This window comes from Podarcis liolepis (genome assembly GCF_965112155.1).
Source record: "Podarcis liolepis genome assembly, chromosome: 1".
In the NCBI taxonomy this organism is placed as follows: Eukaryota; Metazoa; Chordata; class Lepidosauria; order Squamata; family Lacertidae; genus Podarcis; species Podarcis liolepis.
In genome coordinates this window covers 121,048,047-121,069,456 of record NC_139554.1, presented here as the reverse complement: position 1 = coordinate 121,069,456, position 21,410 = coordinate 121,048,047, and the positions used below count along the sequence as shown (strand labels likewise).

At 46.0% G+C, this 21,410-nt stretch overlaps 1 protein-coding gene across 1 annotated transcript in view; it reads left to right on the top strand.

Moving 5' to 3' along the window:
- The first annotated feature begins 11,552 nt into the window (after nucleotides 1-11,552).
- CAVIN2 (caveolae associated protein 2) overlaps nucleotides 11,553-21,410 on the top strand; it is a 32,887-nt gene continuing 23,029 nt past the window's right edge. The window contains exon 1 of the mRNA XM_083469364.1: nucleotides 11,553-12,448. Coding sequence (XP_083325490.1) covers nucleotides 11,936-12,448 — 513 coding nt within the window. The 5' untranslated portion in view covers nucleotides 11,553-11,935. The remainder of the gene's footprint in view (nucleotides 12,449-21,410) is intronic.

Below are 21,410 nucleotides of genomic sequence, written 5' to 3'. Positions count from 1 at the left end.
GCTTCAGCTCCAAGTATATTTCATTTAGCTTTTTTTAAAGCGATCCCGTGCCTTGCAGCGCGGACTCTGCCTGCTGCTCACCAATTCCTGGATGCCAGGACCACCTACCCACAATTCCCCCATCTTGTCAGGATTCCGTCTCGGGTCATTGCAACCTATCACTGAATGTTCAGAAGAACACTGGTTCAGAGGAGGAATGAGTTTAGAGGAGGGACGTTATCAAACTCTTCAAATACCCAAAGCAAGGATGGGAGACACTGTTGCGCTTGAGATGTTGAGGGACTCCCAAATCCCATCAGCCTCAGCCAACAGAGCCAAGGGCCAAGGATTATGAGGGCTGCAGTCTGACCACGCCTAGGGGGCCACAGGTGTCCTATCCCCAACTGTTACGTACTGAGTTGAATAGGATCCAAAAGGCAGCAGTCTGATTGGTGCTAGAACAATAGGATTCAGAATGCAGCAGTCTGATTGGCCCTAGAACAATAGGACCCAGAATGCAGCAGTCTGGTTGGTCCACAGGAGCCACCCAATCCAGCCCCAGGTGGAAGTGAATCCGCAACCTGATTGGCCTACAGGTGAATCCCGGCATTAGCCAATCAGAAGATCCCTTTGAGGAAGGGTCACAGCTCAGTGGCAGAAGATCTGCCTTTCAAGCAGAAGGCTCAGGGTTCAATTCACAGTATCTACCAGCGTCCCATCTTTTTTGAGATGAGTATGTCACAATTAAGAGGAGGGAGAAGCAAAGAAAACGCTGTTCCCTTCAATGAAACACAGCCCTTTGGTGACTAACTGCTTTGGCCTGTGAAAGAAAGAGGATTCTTTCTGTTCCCTGATAGCAACTATGGTTACGGGGGAAACGTGAAGGGAAATTTATCCGCCAAGCCTCTGAAGGGGAAATCGACCGAAGGAATTGATCTTTCCCACCCATCCCTAACCCCAGGGCAACTGCGAAGCACAAGTGCAAAAAAACAAATCCCACCCAGAACCGGATTCCTATGTGGAAAGCTGACAGAACTTGCAGAACAGCTTTCCATACAGCCGTCACATGCATGCCATTGCAGCTCTCCCACCAAGCAGAGGCGAGTGCCAAGACTGGCAGAAGATTTACAGCGAGGTCTTCAAACTTTGCTTCCACAAATTAGGCACCTAACTGCTGGGGCTGAAACAGTTTTGCGGATTATTCAGCGAGATGAGTCAATTAAAAGAAGAAAAAACAGCTGATTTAAGCAGGTGGGCCCACAAAATGAATCTGGCAGCAGGATTTTTTATTGTTTTTAATTGTTAATTATTTTAATAACATACAAAAATGCAGCTGGCAGGTGCCGTATTAAAGAGAAAAACAAGAAAAGGTGTTCCTTCTTCTGTCACTATGCAGGAAAGGTGATGTAGCCTTTGGGAGCATCAAAACAAAACAAAAAATGGAGATTATCCTGTGGGCTTGGGAGGCGAATGTCCTCTACTGAACTTTGGCTGGATAATGATCCTCTGAACCTATCTGGAAAAGAAGAAGAAAAGTTGCATTTATTGGTACTCATCTTGATAGCATTGATAGAAAGATGATGGAGATAGATAGATGAGATAGATAGATGATAGATAGATAGATAGATAGATAGATAGATAGAAGATAGATAGATAGATAGATAGATAGATAGATAGATAGATAGAAGATAGATAGATAGATAGATAGATAGATAGATAGATAGATAGATGAGATAGATAGATAGATGAGATAGATAGATAGATAGATAGATAGATAGATAGATAGATAGATAGAAGATAGATAGATAGATAGATAGATAGATAGATAGATAGATAGATAGATAGAAGATAGATAGATAGATAGATAGATAGATAGATAGATAGATAGATAGATGAGATAGATAGATAGATAGATAGATAGATAGATAGATAGATAGATAGATAGACAGACAGACAGACAGACAGACCTCTGGCTGAGAACGGGATCCGTTTCGGAGGCCCGTTCGCAACATGAAAAGCCCACAACCTGAAGCACCGTATCTGCGCAGGTGCGCAGCATTTGGCACTTGTGCGCATGCACGAAGCGCGATTTAGTGCTACTGCGCATGCGTGAGCAGCGAAACCCGGAAGTAACCTTTTCCGGTACTTCCGGGTTGCCGCGGGATGCAACCTGGAAAAACGTAACATGAAGCAAACGTAACATGAGGTATGACTGTAGATAGATAGATAGATAGATAGATAGATAGATAGATAGATAGACAGACAGACAGACAGATAGATGATAGATAGATGATAGCTAGAGATGATAGATAGCTAGAGATGATAGATATAGATAGATAGATAGATAGATAGATAGATAGATAGATAGATGATAGATGATAGATAGAAATGATAGATAGATAGAGATGATAGATGATGATGATGATGATGATAGATAGATAGATAGATAGATAGATAGATAGATAGATGATAGATAGATATAGATAATAGATAGATATACTGTGGGGGGTTTTAAAAAGAAAAATAGGTGTCAGTATGCACCAGACCCCCCGCCACCGCTTGCCCACCCCACAACATGCTCATCCCCTCTGCATTTTTGCCACTTCCCAAGGGTATCAACTTGAATAAAATATTGTGGGGGCCCAGATAAGCCCCGCCTTGCATAATGAATCACATGATGCAGTGCACACACACCATTTGAACAGCAATGCCCATCAACTTAGTGGGGGCCCAGCCTCCTCAAATATTTTATTGGGGGGTGGGGCAAAGCCTCCACAGCCCCTAGGGTTTGGCTCCTATGTCGCTACTTCATCCTTCATCGCTGCTGCTTCTTGTGGCTGCAGGCACAGCTTCCCGGAGGTGCTTTGACATGACCCTTACGATCGCCAGAGTGGCTTCTGGGGAGGTGCCTGGGGATCGTAAGCGTTGTGCCAGAGCAAAGGCGCTTTGGTGCGATCCTTACGATCACCAAAGCACCTTTACAATCATCCCTGGCAAGACCAGTGTTCAAGGACGATGGGCACTGCAGTCCGAAAACAGCTGGAGAGCCAAGTTTGGGCAAACTCTGCCCTAGCGGCTGTTTTCCACAAAGCCACTTCCGAGCTGGAGAGGGGGTGGAGTTGTGGGCCCACGCCCTCCCCACGCACATGGGGGCTGACTCACAGCCCCCACGAGACTGGGGGAATCCTCGGGCACGTCATCTCCCTGTCCAGCCAATCGGCTGGCCAGGGAGGCGTGGCCCAGGCTATTTAGGGCCGGTGCGGCCGAGGATTCCCCTCTCTTCTTCGCTCCAGCTGCTCCGGTTTACCACCCTGCCCGCCCTTAGGTTTGGCTCTCTGACATTGCTATGGACTTCAGTTGGTCGCCGTCAAGGGGCCTGGTAGGAATTTTTTCCACTTGGCAAATTGGCACCAGCCATTTGGTTTTTCGCCTACCTCATAGCAAATCGTCACAACTTCCTCGGCATTGGTGGTTAGGCATTGGTAGGGGTGTTGTCATGCAGATGAAAGCGGGGAAGGAAGCACCATCACCTCCCCCCCCCCAAATCGAAGGGTAGCCAGGTAAAGGATTCCAGGAGAATCGCCTTGTCCTAAACCTATGGAGGTGTGGATCTACGGCACGCCCCCAAGCGGTGACCCCGGGGGAACTCCTAGTTGATGTGCATCAGCAGGACTCCCCCTACTGGTGGTTAACCCTTGCCGGCTTTCATGCAATCAGGCTGAAGCCGGTTAGTCGATAGGACCAATGCCTAAGCCAATACCACTCAATTCCTGCAATCAATAAAGTTGTGGCATTTTCCGCCCATTAACCTTAAATGTCTTTATTTTCCAAGGGGGAATGTCTTGTGTCTTTATTTTCCAAGGGGGGAGGCGGGACTCGCCACCCAACAGGGAAAAAAGGGCACAGGAAGATGCCATTCCTATGTTTCCCACATCACGTCTCATTTGGTCCTTAGACTCACCTCTTAAATTACCCAGCCAGGAAGGGTGAGGTGAGGAAGGGCAGTCTTAAGTATACCCGGCGCCGTGGTGCAAAGATCCCTACAGCGACGGCGCCCCCCCCCCCCATTTCCAAGAGTTGCCAACATTTTACGGCGCTGCCGGCAGCTTTGCGGGGCTGTAGGAGGTGGGCAGCAGCTGGAGGGCGTCTGCTCCAGCAGGGAAGAGGCAGAGGCTCTGGGTGCAACGCTGCCTCAGCGAGGCGGGTGAGGGTGGCAAGCTGATGCCAGGAGGCGTCGTGCCCAGCTTCCGCCTCTTCCCTGGCGCCCTCCAGAACGTGGCGCCCTGGCGCCCCGCACCACTTGCCTCTATGGGCTAGACGCCCCCAAAGGAGGGGCAGTCAGGAGAATGGAGGGGAGGACGCTGTAGCCATCAGCTGCCAGAACAGGACAGAGATTTGCATAACATTTGCATATGCCAATAGGTGCCATGTGAGAAGACTAGAGGGGTCTTCCTTCCACCTGAAACTAGCCACAGGGAGGGAGGTGCAGGCTTGCCTGGCTCCACATGCCTGGATCTATTTTTTTGTGGACGAGTGGAGTTGCCTTCTCGCTGCCAACAAGTGGGGGGGAAACCCGTTTCTGGCCTACTGCCCAGCAACAACCAGGGAGAATGTGCATGCATAGAAAAGTTAGTCATGTACAGTTGTTAAGGGCAGTCATCCCAGCAGATCTGGAGAAAAGATCACTCGTTCTCCTGCCAGCAGTGCCGGATTTATGTATAAGCTAAACAAGCTATAGGGGGGGGGGGAAACCTGGATGTACATTTCCAAAATATAACATATAAAAAAAAACCTACATACAGCAACAGTGTTTTGTGTTGTGCAGGCTCCTATGATGGAAGTAATGGGCCCCGCCTGCTAGCCTGCTCCCTAAAATATCACTTTGTTGTTCTTTAGTTGCTCATTTCTATATACCTGAAGGCATAAACCTGAAGGAGCGTCCCCACCCCCATCGTTCAGCCCGGACACTGAGGTCCAGCGCAGAGGGCCTTCTGGCGGTTCCCTCACTGCGAGAAGCAAAGCTACAGGGCATCAGGCAGAGAGCCTTTTCAGTAGTGACACCCGCCCTGTGGAACGCCCTCCCATCAGATGTCAAAGAGATAAACAACCTGACATTTAGAAGACATCTGAAGGCAGCTTCAGGGAAGTTTTTAATGTGTGACATTTTAATGCATTTTTAATCTTTGTTGGAAGCCGCCCAAAGCAGCTGGGGAAGCCTAGCCAGATGGGTGGGGTACAAATAAATTATTATTATTATTATTATTATTATTCTGTATAGGGTGCCTACATTCTGCATGGACAGGTTGCATGGCAACATGGGCAAATGGCTTTAGATACCTATTAGGTCCATAAATTACCATATAGCATATAATCAAGACAAAAAACAGCGACAATTTGTGGTTGACAAAGGACAGACAGACATAAAAAGGTCTCCATTGCCTTCAGTAGCTTAGGGCCCCATCAAACCTAAATCCAGCCCTGACCACCCACTAAGGAGGACAATAATAAAATTCAAAACAGTGACAATGAGTTGCACATTTACTCAAAATCTAAGTGAAACTACTGGAAAAAAAAATGCTGAACTTGACCCAGCCAGAGCCTCTTTTCAAAGTCTGATATTCATTTACACTTCCAGTGCCCTCCTGTCGTCCCCTTGGCTCTTAGTGCCACCATATCTTGTAAACCAGCTTGAGACCTGCAGATATAGGGCAGTACAGTGGTACCTCGGGTTAAGAACTTAATTTGTTCTGGAGGTCTGTTCTTAACCTGAAACTGTTCTTAACCTGAAGCACCACTTTAGCTAATGGGGCCTCCTGCTGCCACTGTGCCGCCGCCGCACAATTTCTGTTCTCATCCTGAAGCAACGCTCTTAACCCGAGGTAATATTTCTGGGTTAGCGGAGTCTGTAATCTGAAGCGTCTGTAACATGAAGTATATGTAACCCAAGGTACCACTGTATACCAATTTAATAAACAAATAAAATGATAATAATTTACGGCTTGCTGTGCTCTGAAAAAAAAACTGTATGAAAATGATGTGCCAGTGGTATTTGACTCTTAGGAAACCAGCAAAATTGTTTAAGTACAAAAACCTGTCAGAAATGTAAATAGAAAGAAGGCACCTTTCAACATATGTGGTGGTCCTGTAAGGTAATAAAAGCATTCTTTACCAGAATTATTAGAATGGAGAACCAAATTTATTGAATTCGTGGAGATGGCAAAATTAACAGCATCAATTAGAGGCTACTCTAATCAAAACATTAATAAAGAGTGGGAATGTGTTAAGGAATAGATGGAAAAAGTCAGTGCTGGAGTTTAAAAACTAATATGCAAAAGTTTAAAAGCGCAAGGAGATAGGATAATAATATACCAAGGATGGAATAACAAATAAAGTGAATAATGCAACAGTAACAAAAATAATAGTAGGTAAAGAAGAGGGCGTGGGGGAGGGAGGTGAAGGGATTAGTTGAAATTGTTAAAGATTGGTATAGGATTGAAGAGATTTAAATTTTTGTAAAGATTCTATAAGGAAAGCAGAAAGTAGCAAAAAATATCAAGTAAAGGTATGGGAGAGGAGATCAGTGTAAATGAAAACATGAGACTTATGCTTTTGTTACATATGATTTAATTTGAAGTTGTCTGCTTATTTTGGAGTTGTTTGTTGTAAAGAATGTATATTATGTGAATAAAAATAAAGAAAGAAAAAAGAAGCAACATTCTAAATATTTGCAGTCAGTTACTATTTGTAACTAACAATGTTGTACAAATATTAAAGAAATGGATCTGTTCTTAGCTGTGATCCCAGAGCCTTCAAGATAGCCAAGGGTGGAATGGCACAAAAACAATACTTGGCAGATTCCTTCACTCAGTTAGTTTTTCAAGGTTTGAAAAACTTCCTTCACTCAGTTTTTCAAGGTATGAAAAATGCCGAATTGTCAATATTTGTGACATGAAGGCACACTTTCTCGTGCCTCTGGTCTATTGAAAATGTCAGCTTGTCAACATTTCCATCCACCTTAGGCAAAGAATCTGACCAACGTAGACAAAATAAGCAGATTTTTCTGTTGCTAAGAAAATAAAAAATTACTGAAACACAAAATAAAATAAAATAATAAAATAAAACAATAAAAGCATTCTGTGAAATGATATATAATGAATTGGGGAAAAAATGTTTAAAATAACTTTTGTTTAAAAAAAGCCAGAAGCATTTTTACTAGGAATTGTAGGTACCGACATAACAAAGGAACAGAAAAGGACGTTATTAGCCCAAAGATGGAAAGAAGACAAAGTCCCTACCAGAAAGGAATGGCAAATTAAGCTATTAGAGTATGACAAAATGGCAAAACTGACTGGAAAGCTCAGGAACCAAAAAGACAAAAACTTTTAAGAATATATGGGAAAAATTTAGGAGACCACTGTAAGTAGATAAAAACATCAGCAGAATTTTAACATTTTAAATGTAACAAATACTGTGGACAAATATAGAGAAATACAGTATATGGATTGTGAAACAATATGTAGTTGAAGATGTTGACGGTTGGACCCACGGAGGGGGGAAGTCGGGAGATTCAGAGAAATCTCAAGATACGGTTATATATTTGGTATTGTTACAACTTTTTGTATGTAAAATCAAACAAAAATAATTTTAAAAAATAATAAACAAATATAAATAAATAAATAAGCCCACGATCTTCCACATACCCTCCAACATTTATCTGGTGAAAGCAGGGATGTCCTATTCTATTATTATTATTATTATTATTATTATTATTATTATTATTATTATTATTTTATACCCCGCCCATCTGACTGGGTTGCCCCAATCACTCTGCTCGGCTTCTAACACATATAAGTTACAGGGATCCAGGCAGAGGGCCTTCTTGGTAGTGGCACCCACTCTGTGGAATGCCCTCCCACCAGATGTCAAAGAGAAAAACAACTACCAGACATTTAGAGGACATCTGAAGGCAGCCCTGTTTAGGGAAGCTTTTAATGTTTGATAGAGTATTGTATTTTAATATTTTGTTTGAAGCCGCCCAGAGTGGCTGGGAAAACCCAGGCAGATGGGCGGGGTATAAATAATAAATTATTATTTATAAAATCATAATAAAACTTTAAACATTAAAAAAACTTCCCTATACAGGGCTGCCTTCAGATGTTCTCTAAAGATTGCATAGTTACTTATCTCCTTGGCTCGGGGGTTGCATAACTCCATACCCTCCAACATTTCTCCAATGAAAATAGGGACGTCCTAAGGAAAAGCGGGACATTCTGGGATCAAATCAGAAACCAGGACAGCTTCTGTAAATCCAGGATTCTCCCTGGAAAACAGAGACACTTGGAGGATTTGCTCCCAAGGGATAGTGCTATCTGCTTTGGGAACCACTGGTCTACACACTAACTGATAATGATTAGAACACTGATGGAATTGTAGGGGATGGAGGATGAGAGGGTGGGAGGGAAGAGGACCTTGATAAATCTGCAAGCTCTTGATTCCCCCATATTCATGGATAGCTCAGTTGGTTGGAGTGTGGTACTGATAAGGCTAAGGTTGCAGGTTCAATCCTGGTATGGAACAGCTGCACCACAAGGGGTTGGAGTAGAGTAGATGGACCTCAGGGTCCCTTCCAACTCTGCAATTCTATCATTTTGGTCAGATCTGGTCCCCTCTCTTCTAAAAACAGCAGCTAAATATGTCATAAAAGGTGTTGTCTCTGGTTCATCTGAGTGCCATCTTTGAATCTTCATTTAACCCATCACTGTTCCCACTGCCAACAAACACGTGCATTTATGTCTTTATTTTTTATATATTTTTCCTTTTATTTCTTTATACTTTTCAAGTTTATACATTTCACTAATTTTCTACATTTCACTGATTTTACAATCATTTTGACATTTCAAAACTCGACTTCTTTGCCCCTCTTTCTGCGGTTCCTAACATTTGCTTTTAATATCTTCTGCATATCTAAAGTAACTTAATTTACTCATATATTCATCTTCTTTGAATATATATACTCTTATAAAACTGCAGGTTATTACAAGAATCCTGCCAATGTTTTTATCTGTTTATAATTTATCAATAAACCATTTCCTCTTTTTTGTAAAAAATAAATAAATTGTTACCTTGATTTCTTATACTTCCGGTAAGTTTCGCCATTTCTGCATATTCCATAAGTTTTTGTATCCATTCTTCCTTTGCTGTGACTTCTGCTTCTTTCCATTTGGGGGCAAGTAACATTCTTGCCGCTGTATACATGAATAAGCTTCAATACATTTTAGGTAGTTCTGTCCCTATAACTCCCCAAAGAAAAGCTTCTGGTTTTTTAAACATCCTTTTCATTTCATTATATATCATTTCATGAAATGAAATGATGCATTTATGTCTTTAAAGCCGGGGATGGGGAACATTTTTATCAGACCAAACTGCCACAATTTCCTTCTGCGCAGCCTTCCAAAGCCCATGTGCCCCTGGCAAATCCTGGCTTGCCCACACACTACTACTTGGTCCCTCTGCCCTCCGTTGAGGCACGTGAGAGGCATAGCCAGAGGTAGAGGACAGATTTCAGCCAAGCAAAAGCACTGAATGTGTGGCAGGGACAGTGAGGTGTATGTGCACGAGTGTGTATTGTGTGTACTAGGAGAAACTGGCTATGCAAGAAATGCACTTTGCATAAACTTAGAGGCACTGTCTTATTGCACTTGAAAACACTCAAAAGAGGCTCTGGGATTAAGCCCAGAGGCACAATCCAGTCAGGACTGGATTTAGGTTTGATGAAGCCCTAAGCTACTGAAGATAATGGGGCCCTTTATATGTCCAGCTGTCCTTTGTCAACAACAAATTGCCGCTGTTTTTTGTGTTGAATATATGCTGCATGGTAATTTATGGACCTAATAGGTATCTAAAGCCGTTTGCCCATGTTGCCATGCAACCAGTCCATGCAGAATGTAGGCACCCTATATATAAAAAGGTAAATGGACCCCTGACCATTAGGTCCAGTCGTGACCGACTCTGGGGTTGCAGCGCTCATATCGCTTTATTGGCTAAGGGAGCTGGCGTACAGCTTCCGGGTCATGTGGCCAGCATGACTAAGCCGCTTCTGGCGAACCAGAGCAGCGCATGGAAACGCCATTTACCTTCCCGCCGGAGCGGTACCTATTTATCTACTTGCACTTTGATGTGCTTTCGAACTGCTAGGTTGGCAGGAGACCCTATATATAGAAATGTGCAAACCAGTAATTTTTTTTTACCTTATATTTTGGAAATGTACATCCAGAGTTTTGTGTTTGTTTTTTTACTTCTTTTTTTTTTACTTTAAGAGAGTGGGACCCTAAGCTTTAGCTTGTTTCGCTTATATCTGTACAGTGGTACCTCGGATTACAGGCGCTTCAGGTTACAGACGCTTCAGGTTACAGACTCCGCTAACCCAGAAATAGTACCTCGGTTTAAGAACTTTGCTTCAGGATGAGAACAGAAATCGTGCGCCGGTGGCTCGGCGGCAGTGGGAGGCCCCATTAGCTAAAGTGGTACCTCAGGATAAGAACAGTTTCAGGTTAAGAACGGACCTCCAGAACAAATTAAGTTCTTAACCCGAGGTACCACTGTACATAAATCTGGCACTGTAGGTCGTGCAAACCCCTACTCTGAATAATAATTTTTTTATAGAGCAGGGTAAGGGGCACTCAAGGGGCGCGGGTGGCGCTGTAGGTTAAACCACAGAGCCTAGGACTTGCCGATCAGAAGGTCAGCGGTTCGAATCCCCGTGACGGGGTGAGCTCCCGTTGCTCGGTCCCTGCTCCTGCCAACTTAGCAGTTCGAAAGCACATCAAAGTGCAAGTAGATAAATAGGTACCGCTCTGGCGGGAAGGTAAACGGCATTTCTGTGCGCTGCTCTGGTTCACCAGAAGCGACTTAGTCATGCTGGCCACATGACCTGGAAAAACTATCTGCGGGCAAACGCCAGCTCCCTCGGCCAGTAAAGCGAGATGAGTGCCGTAACCACAGAGTCGGTCACGACTGGACCTAATGGTCAGGGGTCCCTTTACCTTTACTAAGGGGCACTCAGAATGGGTTCATACAATCAACCCAGAAAAGTTTGAGAACTGCTGCTCCAGAGTAACAAAAGCCTAAAAGCCATCTCGGACGGAAGGCCTAGCAGGTTTGGCACACTGTTCTCATCATGCCCAGATGCCTCTGTGAAGCCCACCAGCAAGCCGGGGGCCCACCATGGGCACCTCCCCACTTGTAGTGGGGTGGGGAAGAAGTTCTTTTGCATCAGAGGCATGAACGCAAAAGGACGGAGGTGCTAACTTAGGAGAACAGAATAAAACCCTTTGCAGAATATAAATAAGATGTTCTCAACTGCTTCTCTCTCCCCCTTCCCTTTCCTTGCTTTCAGGATAAACGCAAACAATTCTTTCCATTAAAGTCATTTTCTTTTAGGGTGGGGAGAAAAGGAAAAAGGAAAAAAAAAAAGAAACCCAACACAGGAAAGGAACATTGGGAGGGAGGGGGGAGAGGGAGAGTCCCTGGCGCTGCATCCGCAGGCTGTTTGAAAAGTTTACAGGCTTTGCACCAATGGCCGTCCAGGGCCTGTTTTGTTTTATTTTTTTCCCCGCCTTTGCCAATGAAGTCATGGGGGAAATATGGCATTCCTCTCATAAAGTAAGAGGGCGAGGAGGGGCTGGAAGAAGGGGGGCGAGAGAGAGAGGCGGAGGAGCGGAGTTAAAGCTACAGGAGGCCTGATCCCTGCAAGAACCGGGCTTCCTCCTGCGTCGGGGAGGAGCGAAAGTTTTGCGTCCCACCGACGGCGGGGAGGTTTGGGGAAGGCGCTCGCTCCCGGGGCGGACCTTGCTCTTGCAGTCGCCCCACCAGCAGCAGCACCCAAGCAGAAGGGCACCCCCCACCCAGCCAAGCACCCAGAAGTGGCTGATCGCGGCCGTCCGGGCAGCCTCCCGCGATGGACGCGATGCAAGTGGAGAAGAGCAGCGCGTACGTTTCGCCGTCCAGCCCCGACGGGCCTCTGGATCGCGGCAGCCCTAGTCCGGCGCCGTCGTCGGGCAGCCGTAGCCCCAGTTTGCAGCCGGGGCCGACGGCGACGGGGGCTCCGGGAGCTCCGGGCGAGGCGGTCCGCGACAGCTCTCAAGTGAACGCCATCACGGTGCTGACTCTTTTGGACAAGCTGGTCAACATGCTGGACTCGGTGCAGGAGAAGCAGCAGAAGATGGAGCAGCGTCAGGTGGACCTGGAGGGCTCGGTCAAAGGCATCCAGAGCGACCTGAGCAAGCTGTGCAAGCAGCACACGTCCACCAGCAACACGGTGGCCAAGCTGCTGGAGAAGTCGCGCAAGGTCAGCGCCAACACGCGCGAGGTGCGGGAGCGCATGGACCGCCAGTGCGCGCAGGTGAAGCGGCTGGAGCACAACCACGCGCAACTGCTGCGCAGGAACCACTTCAAGGTCCTCATCTTCCAGGTAGGTCGGGGGTGGGGGGTCTGGAGAGAAAGGGCCGGGGGGTCTGGGGACAGGGGTGCCAACTCGAATCAAATATTGGCAGCAGTCAAACTCTTCGGGGGGCGGGGTTGGGGGGCTTGCAAATAATCTCCTAAAACCAAGAAAGCTTGATTGCACTTTTCCTTCGGGATCAAATCAATATTATTTTGATCTGTTGCCGTGGGGCCCCTAAAAATCCCCATAAACTGGTGCCTACTCTATTTGGTAACTGGCACTGGGGGGGGGCAGGTAAGCCCCACCCCAAATAATTGATTTCAAGACGTGGCACATGGACACCATTTGAATGGCAATGCCCATCAATTGGGGGGGAGGGGTTTCAACAGCCGCAAATACTTTATGGGGGGGGATAAAGGGACCTCAGCCCTCAGAGTTGGCTCCTGTGGGTGGGGGTGAGACGAGGGGAGATTGGGGCCACAGGGACAGGCTCGCCCCAGAGAAATGTTCGGCCAGCCACTGTTCAGCAATTGCCAGAGACCTCCGAGGTAGGGTGGTGCAATGGTTAGAGTGCCTTTCTATCCTGGGCAAAACCCACGTTCCAGTTTTCACTGGGTCATCAAGTGTGCTGGGCAAGCCTAGGCCAACCACTATCCCTTAACTTGGCTGTTTTGTGAACTACAATTCTCATCATCCCTAGCTTGTGGGACCAGTGGTTGGGGGTGATGGGAATTGTAGTTTAAAAAACTACTAGAGTCCCAAGTTTGGGAAACACTTCATTAACCTATTTCCTAAAATTCATATGCCTCTTGGTTGTAGAAAACCTCATAGAGGTTTACAAAAACTTAACCTAACCTGCGACGCCCTGATTTCTCTGAAGGAAATGTGGAATATAAACTAGTCATCCAAGCAGTCCTTTTCCTGCCATACAGACTGTATTCATTTATCATTGTGCTTTTCCTACTCTCTCATCCACTCCCCGTTGCTCACACACGCCAAGATCTGGCAAAAAGAAAATATTTGCCCTTGGTCAAGTCTTGCTGGGAAACCCATTGCAGCAGGAATCCCACCAGATGTGTGCTGCGGTTACTATCAGCACATGCTCAGAGGCACAGTCCTGATGGTTGCCTCACAGGTTCCAGGTTTGAGTCTAGACATGAAAACAGGATCCTGAGGCCATGGTAAAGCCAAGGCTGAAACTCAGCCTTGCCAGTTTTCAGTGCTTAAACATCATGCCTGCTGCATGCCATACTCACAAAACTGAAATTGGTATGAATCATCAGATCTGTGTTCCCAAATTCCACTGAGCAAACACAGGTCTTATTTATGTAGTCTGGAAAAAATGATCCGTTAGCTGCTGGCCCTGTGATTGGTGCTGCCGATGGAACACGCCTCCCACTGAATCCTACCTAGTTCCTTTGCAGCAAATGATTGTCAGCTCCGATATGCAGCTAAGCCAGCGAAACAGTCCTAGAGTCTGCTCCTGTGCATGTTTACACAAAACTAAATCCCACTGGGTCTTACTCCCAAGTGAATTATGCACAGGACTGCAGCCGCAAATGCATCTTTGCTTGAGTTCAGTGATAAATGTGTTTTAAAAGTAGATGAACCTCTCTTTCAAAAACTGGCACGGCATCTGCTATATGGTTAGTTTTTTAAAAACCCAACAACAACCACCACTTTGGTTTGTATGCTTTTTCTGTCTGCGTAGTTTTACCAGTGGTCAGCAGATATCGAAGTATCGGACCGCTCCACCCTCCAGAGAAATAAGATCAGAAGTTTGTGTCGAACTTACAAGCAGTTATCCATGGTGTTGTTACTTGGAAAGCAGAAGTGGAGAACGTGTGGTTCACGGATGTTCCCGTCCCCCGTCCCCCCGCTTTGCCATTGGCCACGCTGGTCAGGATTGATGGATGTTGTAGCCCAACAACATTCAGAGAGCCACAGGTTCCCCACCCCTTCCTGCAAAGCAGTCGCCATTGAAAAATCCATAGTCCTTGCATGAGTTCAAGCCTCACCCTCACCTGTTTTGCAGCAAGGCTTTTTTTGTGACAGTGCTCACCTGTACAGAGCATCGCACCCTCTTCTTTTCGCTGCCCACGGGGGTCATTTTGTTCTGGTACTCCCAGCACTTTTATCAAGATAGGGCACCTTATTTTTTTTAATATTAAAAAATATTAAAATATTAAATATTAAAATATTAAAAAGAGAGAGAACACGGTATGCATGTGTATACTTACCTGCTTAAAAAACAGTCACACCTAGCTCCTGGCTGTTAAAAAGTAGTTAATGGACTTTGCTACCCTGAGCAAATTCTTCTGGCTTCTCCACCCCACTCCTTCCCTCCCCACGGGTTTATGCATCGAGCCAGCCTAAGCTTTTCCCGTCGCTCTGCAGCCATCGGTGCCTGTTGATAAAGCCCCGTTCTTCATTGTGTACAAAATTTGAGCTCTGGTTTCCTGGACATCTGCCTCCAATTTGATGTTGCTAAATATATTATGCTGCAATATAGACACTCCAGTAACGTTTTGATTTGTGGGCCTGCAAAGTATATCAAGTGCTCTCCTCCCAAGATCTGACTTTCTCCCTGTGCTAAAGCATCTTCGTATTCGACAGCACTTACCGTATTTTTTGCTCTATAAGACGCACCAGACCAGAAGACGCACCTAGTTTTTGGAGGAGGAAAACAAGAAAAAAATTATTCTGAATCTCAGAAGCCAGAACAGCAAGAGGGATCGCTGTGCAGTGAAAGCAGCAATCCCTCTTGCTGTTCTGGCTTCTGGGATAGCTGCGCAGCCTGCATTCACTCCATAAGACGCACACACATTTCCCCTTACTTTTAGGAGGGAAAAAGTGAGTCTTATAGAGCAAAAAATACGGTACGTTTGTTGTTCTTGTAGAACAGGAGTGGGACATCTCATGCCTCTGGTCCAAATGTAGAAGCCCTCTTAAGCTTCTCTGTCTGTCTCCCAGGCTCCAAAACCCCCTTGAATGTTTCTGCCTGGGTGGAATGTCCTTGAACTGTGATAATCACAGAATCATAGAATTAAAGGGAGCGCTGAGGGTCATCTAGTCGAACCCCATGCAATGCAGGAATCTCAACACATATTCTCCCATCCAATTGGAAACCAGACCAGACCCTGCTTAGCTTTGCAAATGTGCTAGCTAGTTTTATTGCTACACCACTAGCATGATGCCTCTGGCTTGCCTGGGCAGGGGATAGAGAGATCCAGTGGGCAGGTGTAGAAACTTGTCTACTCTACAAAAGTGAGATTTCCTATCAGTGCTCCACCCACTTTTCCCTCTGGCCACGCCCAGTTCTGGCATATGCTGCCCGCCTTCCAATGCCACTCTCAGGCCGAAAAATGTCTCCCACCCCCGCTGTAGCCTGCTCCCGTGGAGCTAGCTTGGATAGAGGAACGTTTTTGCCTGGCGCCTAAAGGTGTATAATGAAGGCACCAGGAGAACCTCCCTGGGGAGAGCATTCCACAGACAGGGAGCCACTGCAGAGAAGGCCCCGTTCTCGCGTTGCCACCCTCCGGACCTCTCGAGGAGGAGGCACACGAAGGAGGGCCTCAGAAGATGATCACAGGGTCTATATGCTGCCTGACCTCCAGGAATGCAAGATAGCATGTGTGCGCGCGCATGCATATTTTCCATTCTGTTTACCCTCACAACAACGAGCCTGTAAAGTAGGCTAGGCAAAGAGGTAAGGGTGCTTCAACGAGTGTGCAGCTTGTGTATGCAAACAGTAGAGCTGTGCACTTGTGCAATTATTCACACGTGGCATTCAAAGGGTGCCAGTTTTGTGCACACCGTGGTTGAGAGAAGTAATGCAACAGGTGCGCACTCTTGTACAGACAGCTTGTCCTTGTGTTCAGTGTGACATGTGAACCAGGTTGCTCAGTGAGATTTAGATGCTGCTGAACTACAACTCCCATCATCCAAGGCCATTGTCCGTGCTGTTTTAGGGCTGGTGGGAGTTGTAGTTCAACAACACCTGGAGGGCCAAAGCTTCCTCATGCCCTAATTGCTACATTAAAGGTAAAAGACCCCTGACGTTAGGTCCAGTCGTGGGCAACTCTGGAGTTGCTGCGCTCATCTCGCTTTATTGGCCGAGGGAGCCGGTCATGTGGCCAGCATGACTAAGCCGCTTCTGAGCAGCGCATGGAAATGCCATTTACCTTCCCGCCAAAGTGGTACCTATTTATCTACTTGCACTTTGATGTGCTTTCAAACTGCTAGGTTGGCAGGAGTTGGGACCGAGCAACGAGTGCTCACCCCGTCATGGGGATTCGAACCGCCGACCATCATCTGAACGGGAAGCCCAGGAGGCTCAGTGGTTTAGACCACAGCGCCACCCGCTTCCCAATTGCCACATTACACCTGCACATTTTGGCTCTTCACCACCCTAGCACACCCCTCGTGTAGAGAGGAGAAGCCACACAATTTTTTCCAGGGCTGCTGAGAGGTTTCTGCGGTGTAGGAAGGAGCGCACATCTGTGACTCCCACACAGGCGAGCAGATAGACAAAACTAGTCTTTCGTACACAAATGTACAGCACCGTCAGCTGCCTGTCTTGTCAGAGATAATAACGTATGGGGTGTTTCTTTTCTAAAATCAGCAGGAGATGCTCAAAGTCCAGAGTAAAAAAAAAAATGTCAACCCCACCCAAATTGCAGATTAGTGTTTTCCTAGGCAGGAAATGTGACAAAAAACCTGTTTTGAACATTGCAAAGAGCTTAAAGCAAGTAATGAATTATGTAACGAGTTAACAAGCTATTAAAGGGGTGGGGGGAAGAAGCCCGTATTTAGAGAGATCTATGCACGATGTCGAGAATAAATTATGGGAACGAATACTGAGCCATGCTTCAGAGCTGTGTAAGTGAGTTTGCTCCAGCTAACTCAATGGGCTGTGTTGGACCCTCGAGGAAGCAGGCAACGTTCTCGCTTTCTTTTTTCCACCACCCAGAAAGAACACCCCAGGCAAGCTGCCAGAGAGATTGCAATGAGAAACCTGCCCCCTGTGCCTCAGAGAAATGTGCCCAGGAATCTTGACATTTTCTTATCAGCAAGAAAATACCACAGGAAGGTTGCAGCCCTGTGGAAAATGTTGAGGGAGTTTCTCCCACCAAGCCCGGTGGGACATATTTCCCAGCAAATATGCAAAAGTTTGGGCTGTTAGTTGACCATATTTAAGATTACATCCAGTACTGCATTTTTAAGAGACGGGGAGAACTTCTACATGCCACTCCCATGTCCAAAGTTCAAGGCAGCCATCTTGCCTAAATAAGTAACTGCTTTCGAGACAGGTTGGTGAACTGCAAACCCCAGAAACAGCTCAGCCGTTTTCAGGCCTTTGTCTTTGAAGGAGTCGAGGAGGACGGTGTGATTTCTGCAGTCACGACAATTGCCTCAGCTTTTTCTAGTGTGATTTAAGAGGCAGCCTTTGTCTCGAGGTCCCCTCGGCAGAGACAGCTGTGATCTCTTAAACATTACATTGTGGACAATGACTGAGATTTGCTTTCGGCAAGTGACATTTCTACCTTGGTGTTTTGTAACACTTGGCCAGCGTGTCTGTTTCTGCCCGTTTAGCGATAGTCTCGTGCTGTTGTTTCTGGAATGCTGAAGAAGTCTGTGAATTTCTCTTGAAATGGCTTCAAGTTACAAGAAAGGAAGGGAGCAGAAATCTTCCTCAGTTAGGTTTTTCCTTTGGGTGGAAGATCTCTACATCGGTATACCTGTAGATCTAGTTTTCCACTGCTGCCAAAGGAGCAGATGACTGGGAATAATTTCCATAGGGCCATGGCACACATTTTCCCGGGAGCAAGGCTAGCCCACATGGATCCCTTTTCAACCCATCTTTCAACATGGCAGGTGTCATATGAACCCTCCCTTTGGAGGTGACCATACCAGAAACGATGGAGAGACGCTATGATCATAACCTTTATTGAGTACTTGAAACACTACCCATATACAGTGGTACCTTGGTTCTCAAACTTAATCTGTTCCCGAAGTCCGTTCCAAAACCAAAGTGTTCCAAAACCAAGGCACGCTTTCCCATAGAAAGTAATGCAAAATGTATTGATCCGTTCCAGGCTTTTAAAAGCTACCCTTAAAACAGCAATTTAACATGAATTTTACTGTCTAACGAGACCATTGGTCCATAAAATGAAAGCAATAAACAATGTACTGCAGCCACACAATCAATCAATCAGTAGTTGAACTGGGTTCAACACAGTCACAAAAAAACAAAACGAAAAGAGCCGCAAAAACAAATAGCAAAAAAAAGACCTCAGTGTAACACTCAAAACGGAAGTGTGGCACTCAAATCGGAAACATAACACTCAAAATGGAGCATGTTCCGCTTTCGAAAAAAGTTCGCAAACCGGAACACTTACTTCCAGGTTTGCAGTGTTTGGGTTCCAAGTTGTTTGAGTGCCAAGGCGTTTGAGAACCAAGGTACCACCGTATCATCTCTGTGATCCTTACAACAACCCCATAAAGTCAGTGTTATCATCTCCATTTTACAGACCGGGAATGGGGGTAGATGCTGCTCAGGTAGAGAGAAAATGCCTTTCCTTAAGGCACCTAGTAAGCTTATGAAAAAGCCGAGATTTGATTCTTACGGGGTTTGTATTTGTTTGTTTCTCTCTCTCTCTCTAAAAAAGTATCCTGTAGTAGTTAGTGAGAGTGAAAACACAGCTTTGTGTTCCAGGTAGTGTAATAAAAAAATGAATTAAGCAAGGTTTTCAAATTCAGTTTGTTTTCCCACGTATATCAATATTTTATCAGGAATCTATTATAAGATTTGCTCTCTCCTCCTGCCTCCCTGCCAGAACTGCAGACAGGCAGGCTCCCAATCAGCCCAAAGCTATCAAAAGGGTGAGCATTGAAAGAAATGTTTGTATTGTGTACGCCATCCCCCTGCTTAGCGGATGATGTTCCATTTTCTACATCGTTGCTCACACACAAACCCTATTCATCTCCGCTTTTGCTAGAATGCAATCACATGGGGTACGTATGTTGCAGATTAGAATAGTGGCAGAAACAAGTATCTTTGCAGGCTTCTGTGTATCGTTTTCCAGCAATCGCAGTTTGTTGAGAATACAGTGGTACCTCGGGTTACATACGCTTCAGGTTACATACGCTTCAGGTTACACACTCCACTAACCCAGAAATAGTACCTTGGGTTAAGAACTTTGCTTCAGGATGAGAACAGAAATTGTGCTCCGGCAGCGCGGCAGCAGCAGCAGGAGGCCCCATTAGCTAAAGTGGTGCTTCAGGTTAAGAACAGTTTCAGGTTAAGAACAGACCTCCGGAACGAATTAAGTACTTAACCCGAGGTACCACTGTATACCAAAATGGCAAACCAGTACCTTCCTTGAGTGATCCATTTTTGCTTTCTTGCATGTGGGATTTGCGGAAGTGAAAATATGTCAGGGGATACATTGATGCTGGGTGTTTTGGGGTTATTTTTGCATATGGGCTATTCTTGCTAATTCTTGAAATTGTTGTGTACACAGAGAATATCTTGACTTACTGGTTACATTTTTATCTCATTCTTCCCACGGTGAGTTTAGGACAGTTGCCATGGTGCGTTTGATTACCACTCCAATATATCCAATACAGTGGTACCTCGAGTTACATACACTTCAGGTTACATACGCTTCAGGTTACAGACTCCGGTAACCCAGAAATAGTGCTTCAGGTTAAGAACTTTGCTTCAGGATGAGAACAGAAATCGTGCTCCGGCGGCGCGGCGGCAGCAGGAGGCCCCATTAGCTAAAGTGGTGCTTCAGGTTAAGAACAGTTTCAGGTTAAGAACGGACCTCCGGAACGAATTAAGTACTTAACCCGAGGTACCACTGTATATAACAATTGTGGAAGGCAGGATCAGCCAGAAATGCAGAATCTGTGGTTCTCCAGATTTTGGACTCCAACTCCCATCCTCCCTAATCATTGGCCCTGCTGGCAGGGGCTGATGGGAGTTGAAGTCCAGCCCGGAGCTACGTGTCAGTAGAGCATGAGACTCTTGTGTATTGTGTGTTCAAGTCACACGTTGTGCAAAAGATTCCTGCATTGAGAGGGGTTGAGCCAGATGATTCTTGTGGTCCCTTCCAACTCTACGGTTCTATGATGCAGGAAATCCAGAGCTTGAGCATCCACATCTCTTTACCCACTCCTCTGCTCTGATTCCATGTACCGTATTTTTCGCTCTATAGGACGCACCAGACGATAAGACGCACCTAGTTTTGGGGGGGAGGAAAACAAGAAGAAGAAAAAATTGAATCCCAGAAGCCAGAACAGCAAGAGGGATCTGGCTTCTGGGATACTGTGTGGCTGTTCTGTCTTCTGGGATAACCGCGCCAAACCTCTTCAGGGCAGTGGGATGAAGGCTCCCCCTGCCCAGAAGAGGCTAAGGCAGAAGCCAGGACAGGTGCCTCGCTGAAGGGGCGCTGCGCAGTTCTCCCTCTTTGCGCAGCGCCTCTCTTTCGCAGGCTTCCAGGAAAGGCGCCTCGCTGAAGCTTTCCGCTGCTCCCTGCAGCTTGTGGGGCTGGCAATGGGGAAAGCCGACCATACATTCACTCCATAAGACGCACAGACATTTCCCCTTAGATTTTAAGAGGGGAAAAGTGTGTCTTATGGAGCGAAAAATACGGTAGATCGGCTCCTCTTGCCGTGTTGCCCATGAGAAGCAAGCACAATTTGCCAGGCAACTAAGCAGCAAAGCATTTGTAAAATGGAAAAGGGTTGGTTCTTCATGTCTCGCAGGAAGTTGGTGCATCTCGTGTATAATGTGTCACATGCAAGTCAGGCTAGTAACTACCAGGCTTATTTGCAAGGCTGTACATTTTTGTTCTCTTCGCACTAGTTGTCATCTAGTCTTCAAGCACGAGCTCTAAGTCAGTGGGAGGGCTTTCAGCAGCTACGCCCCCAGGCAACTCTGCACCCCTCCTCTGCTAGAAAAAAAAAATCTGCTAAGAAT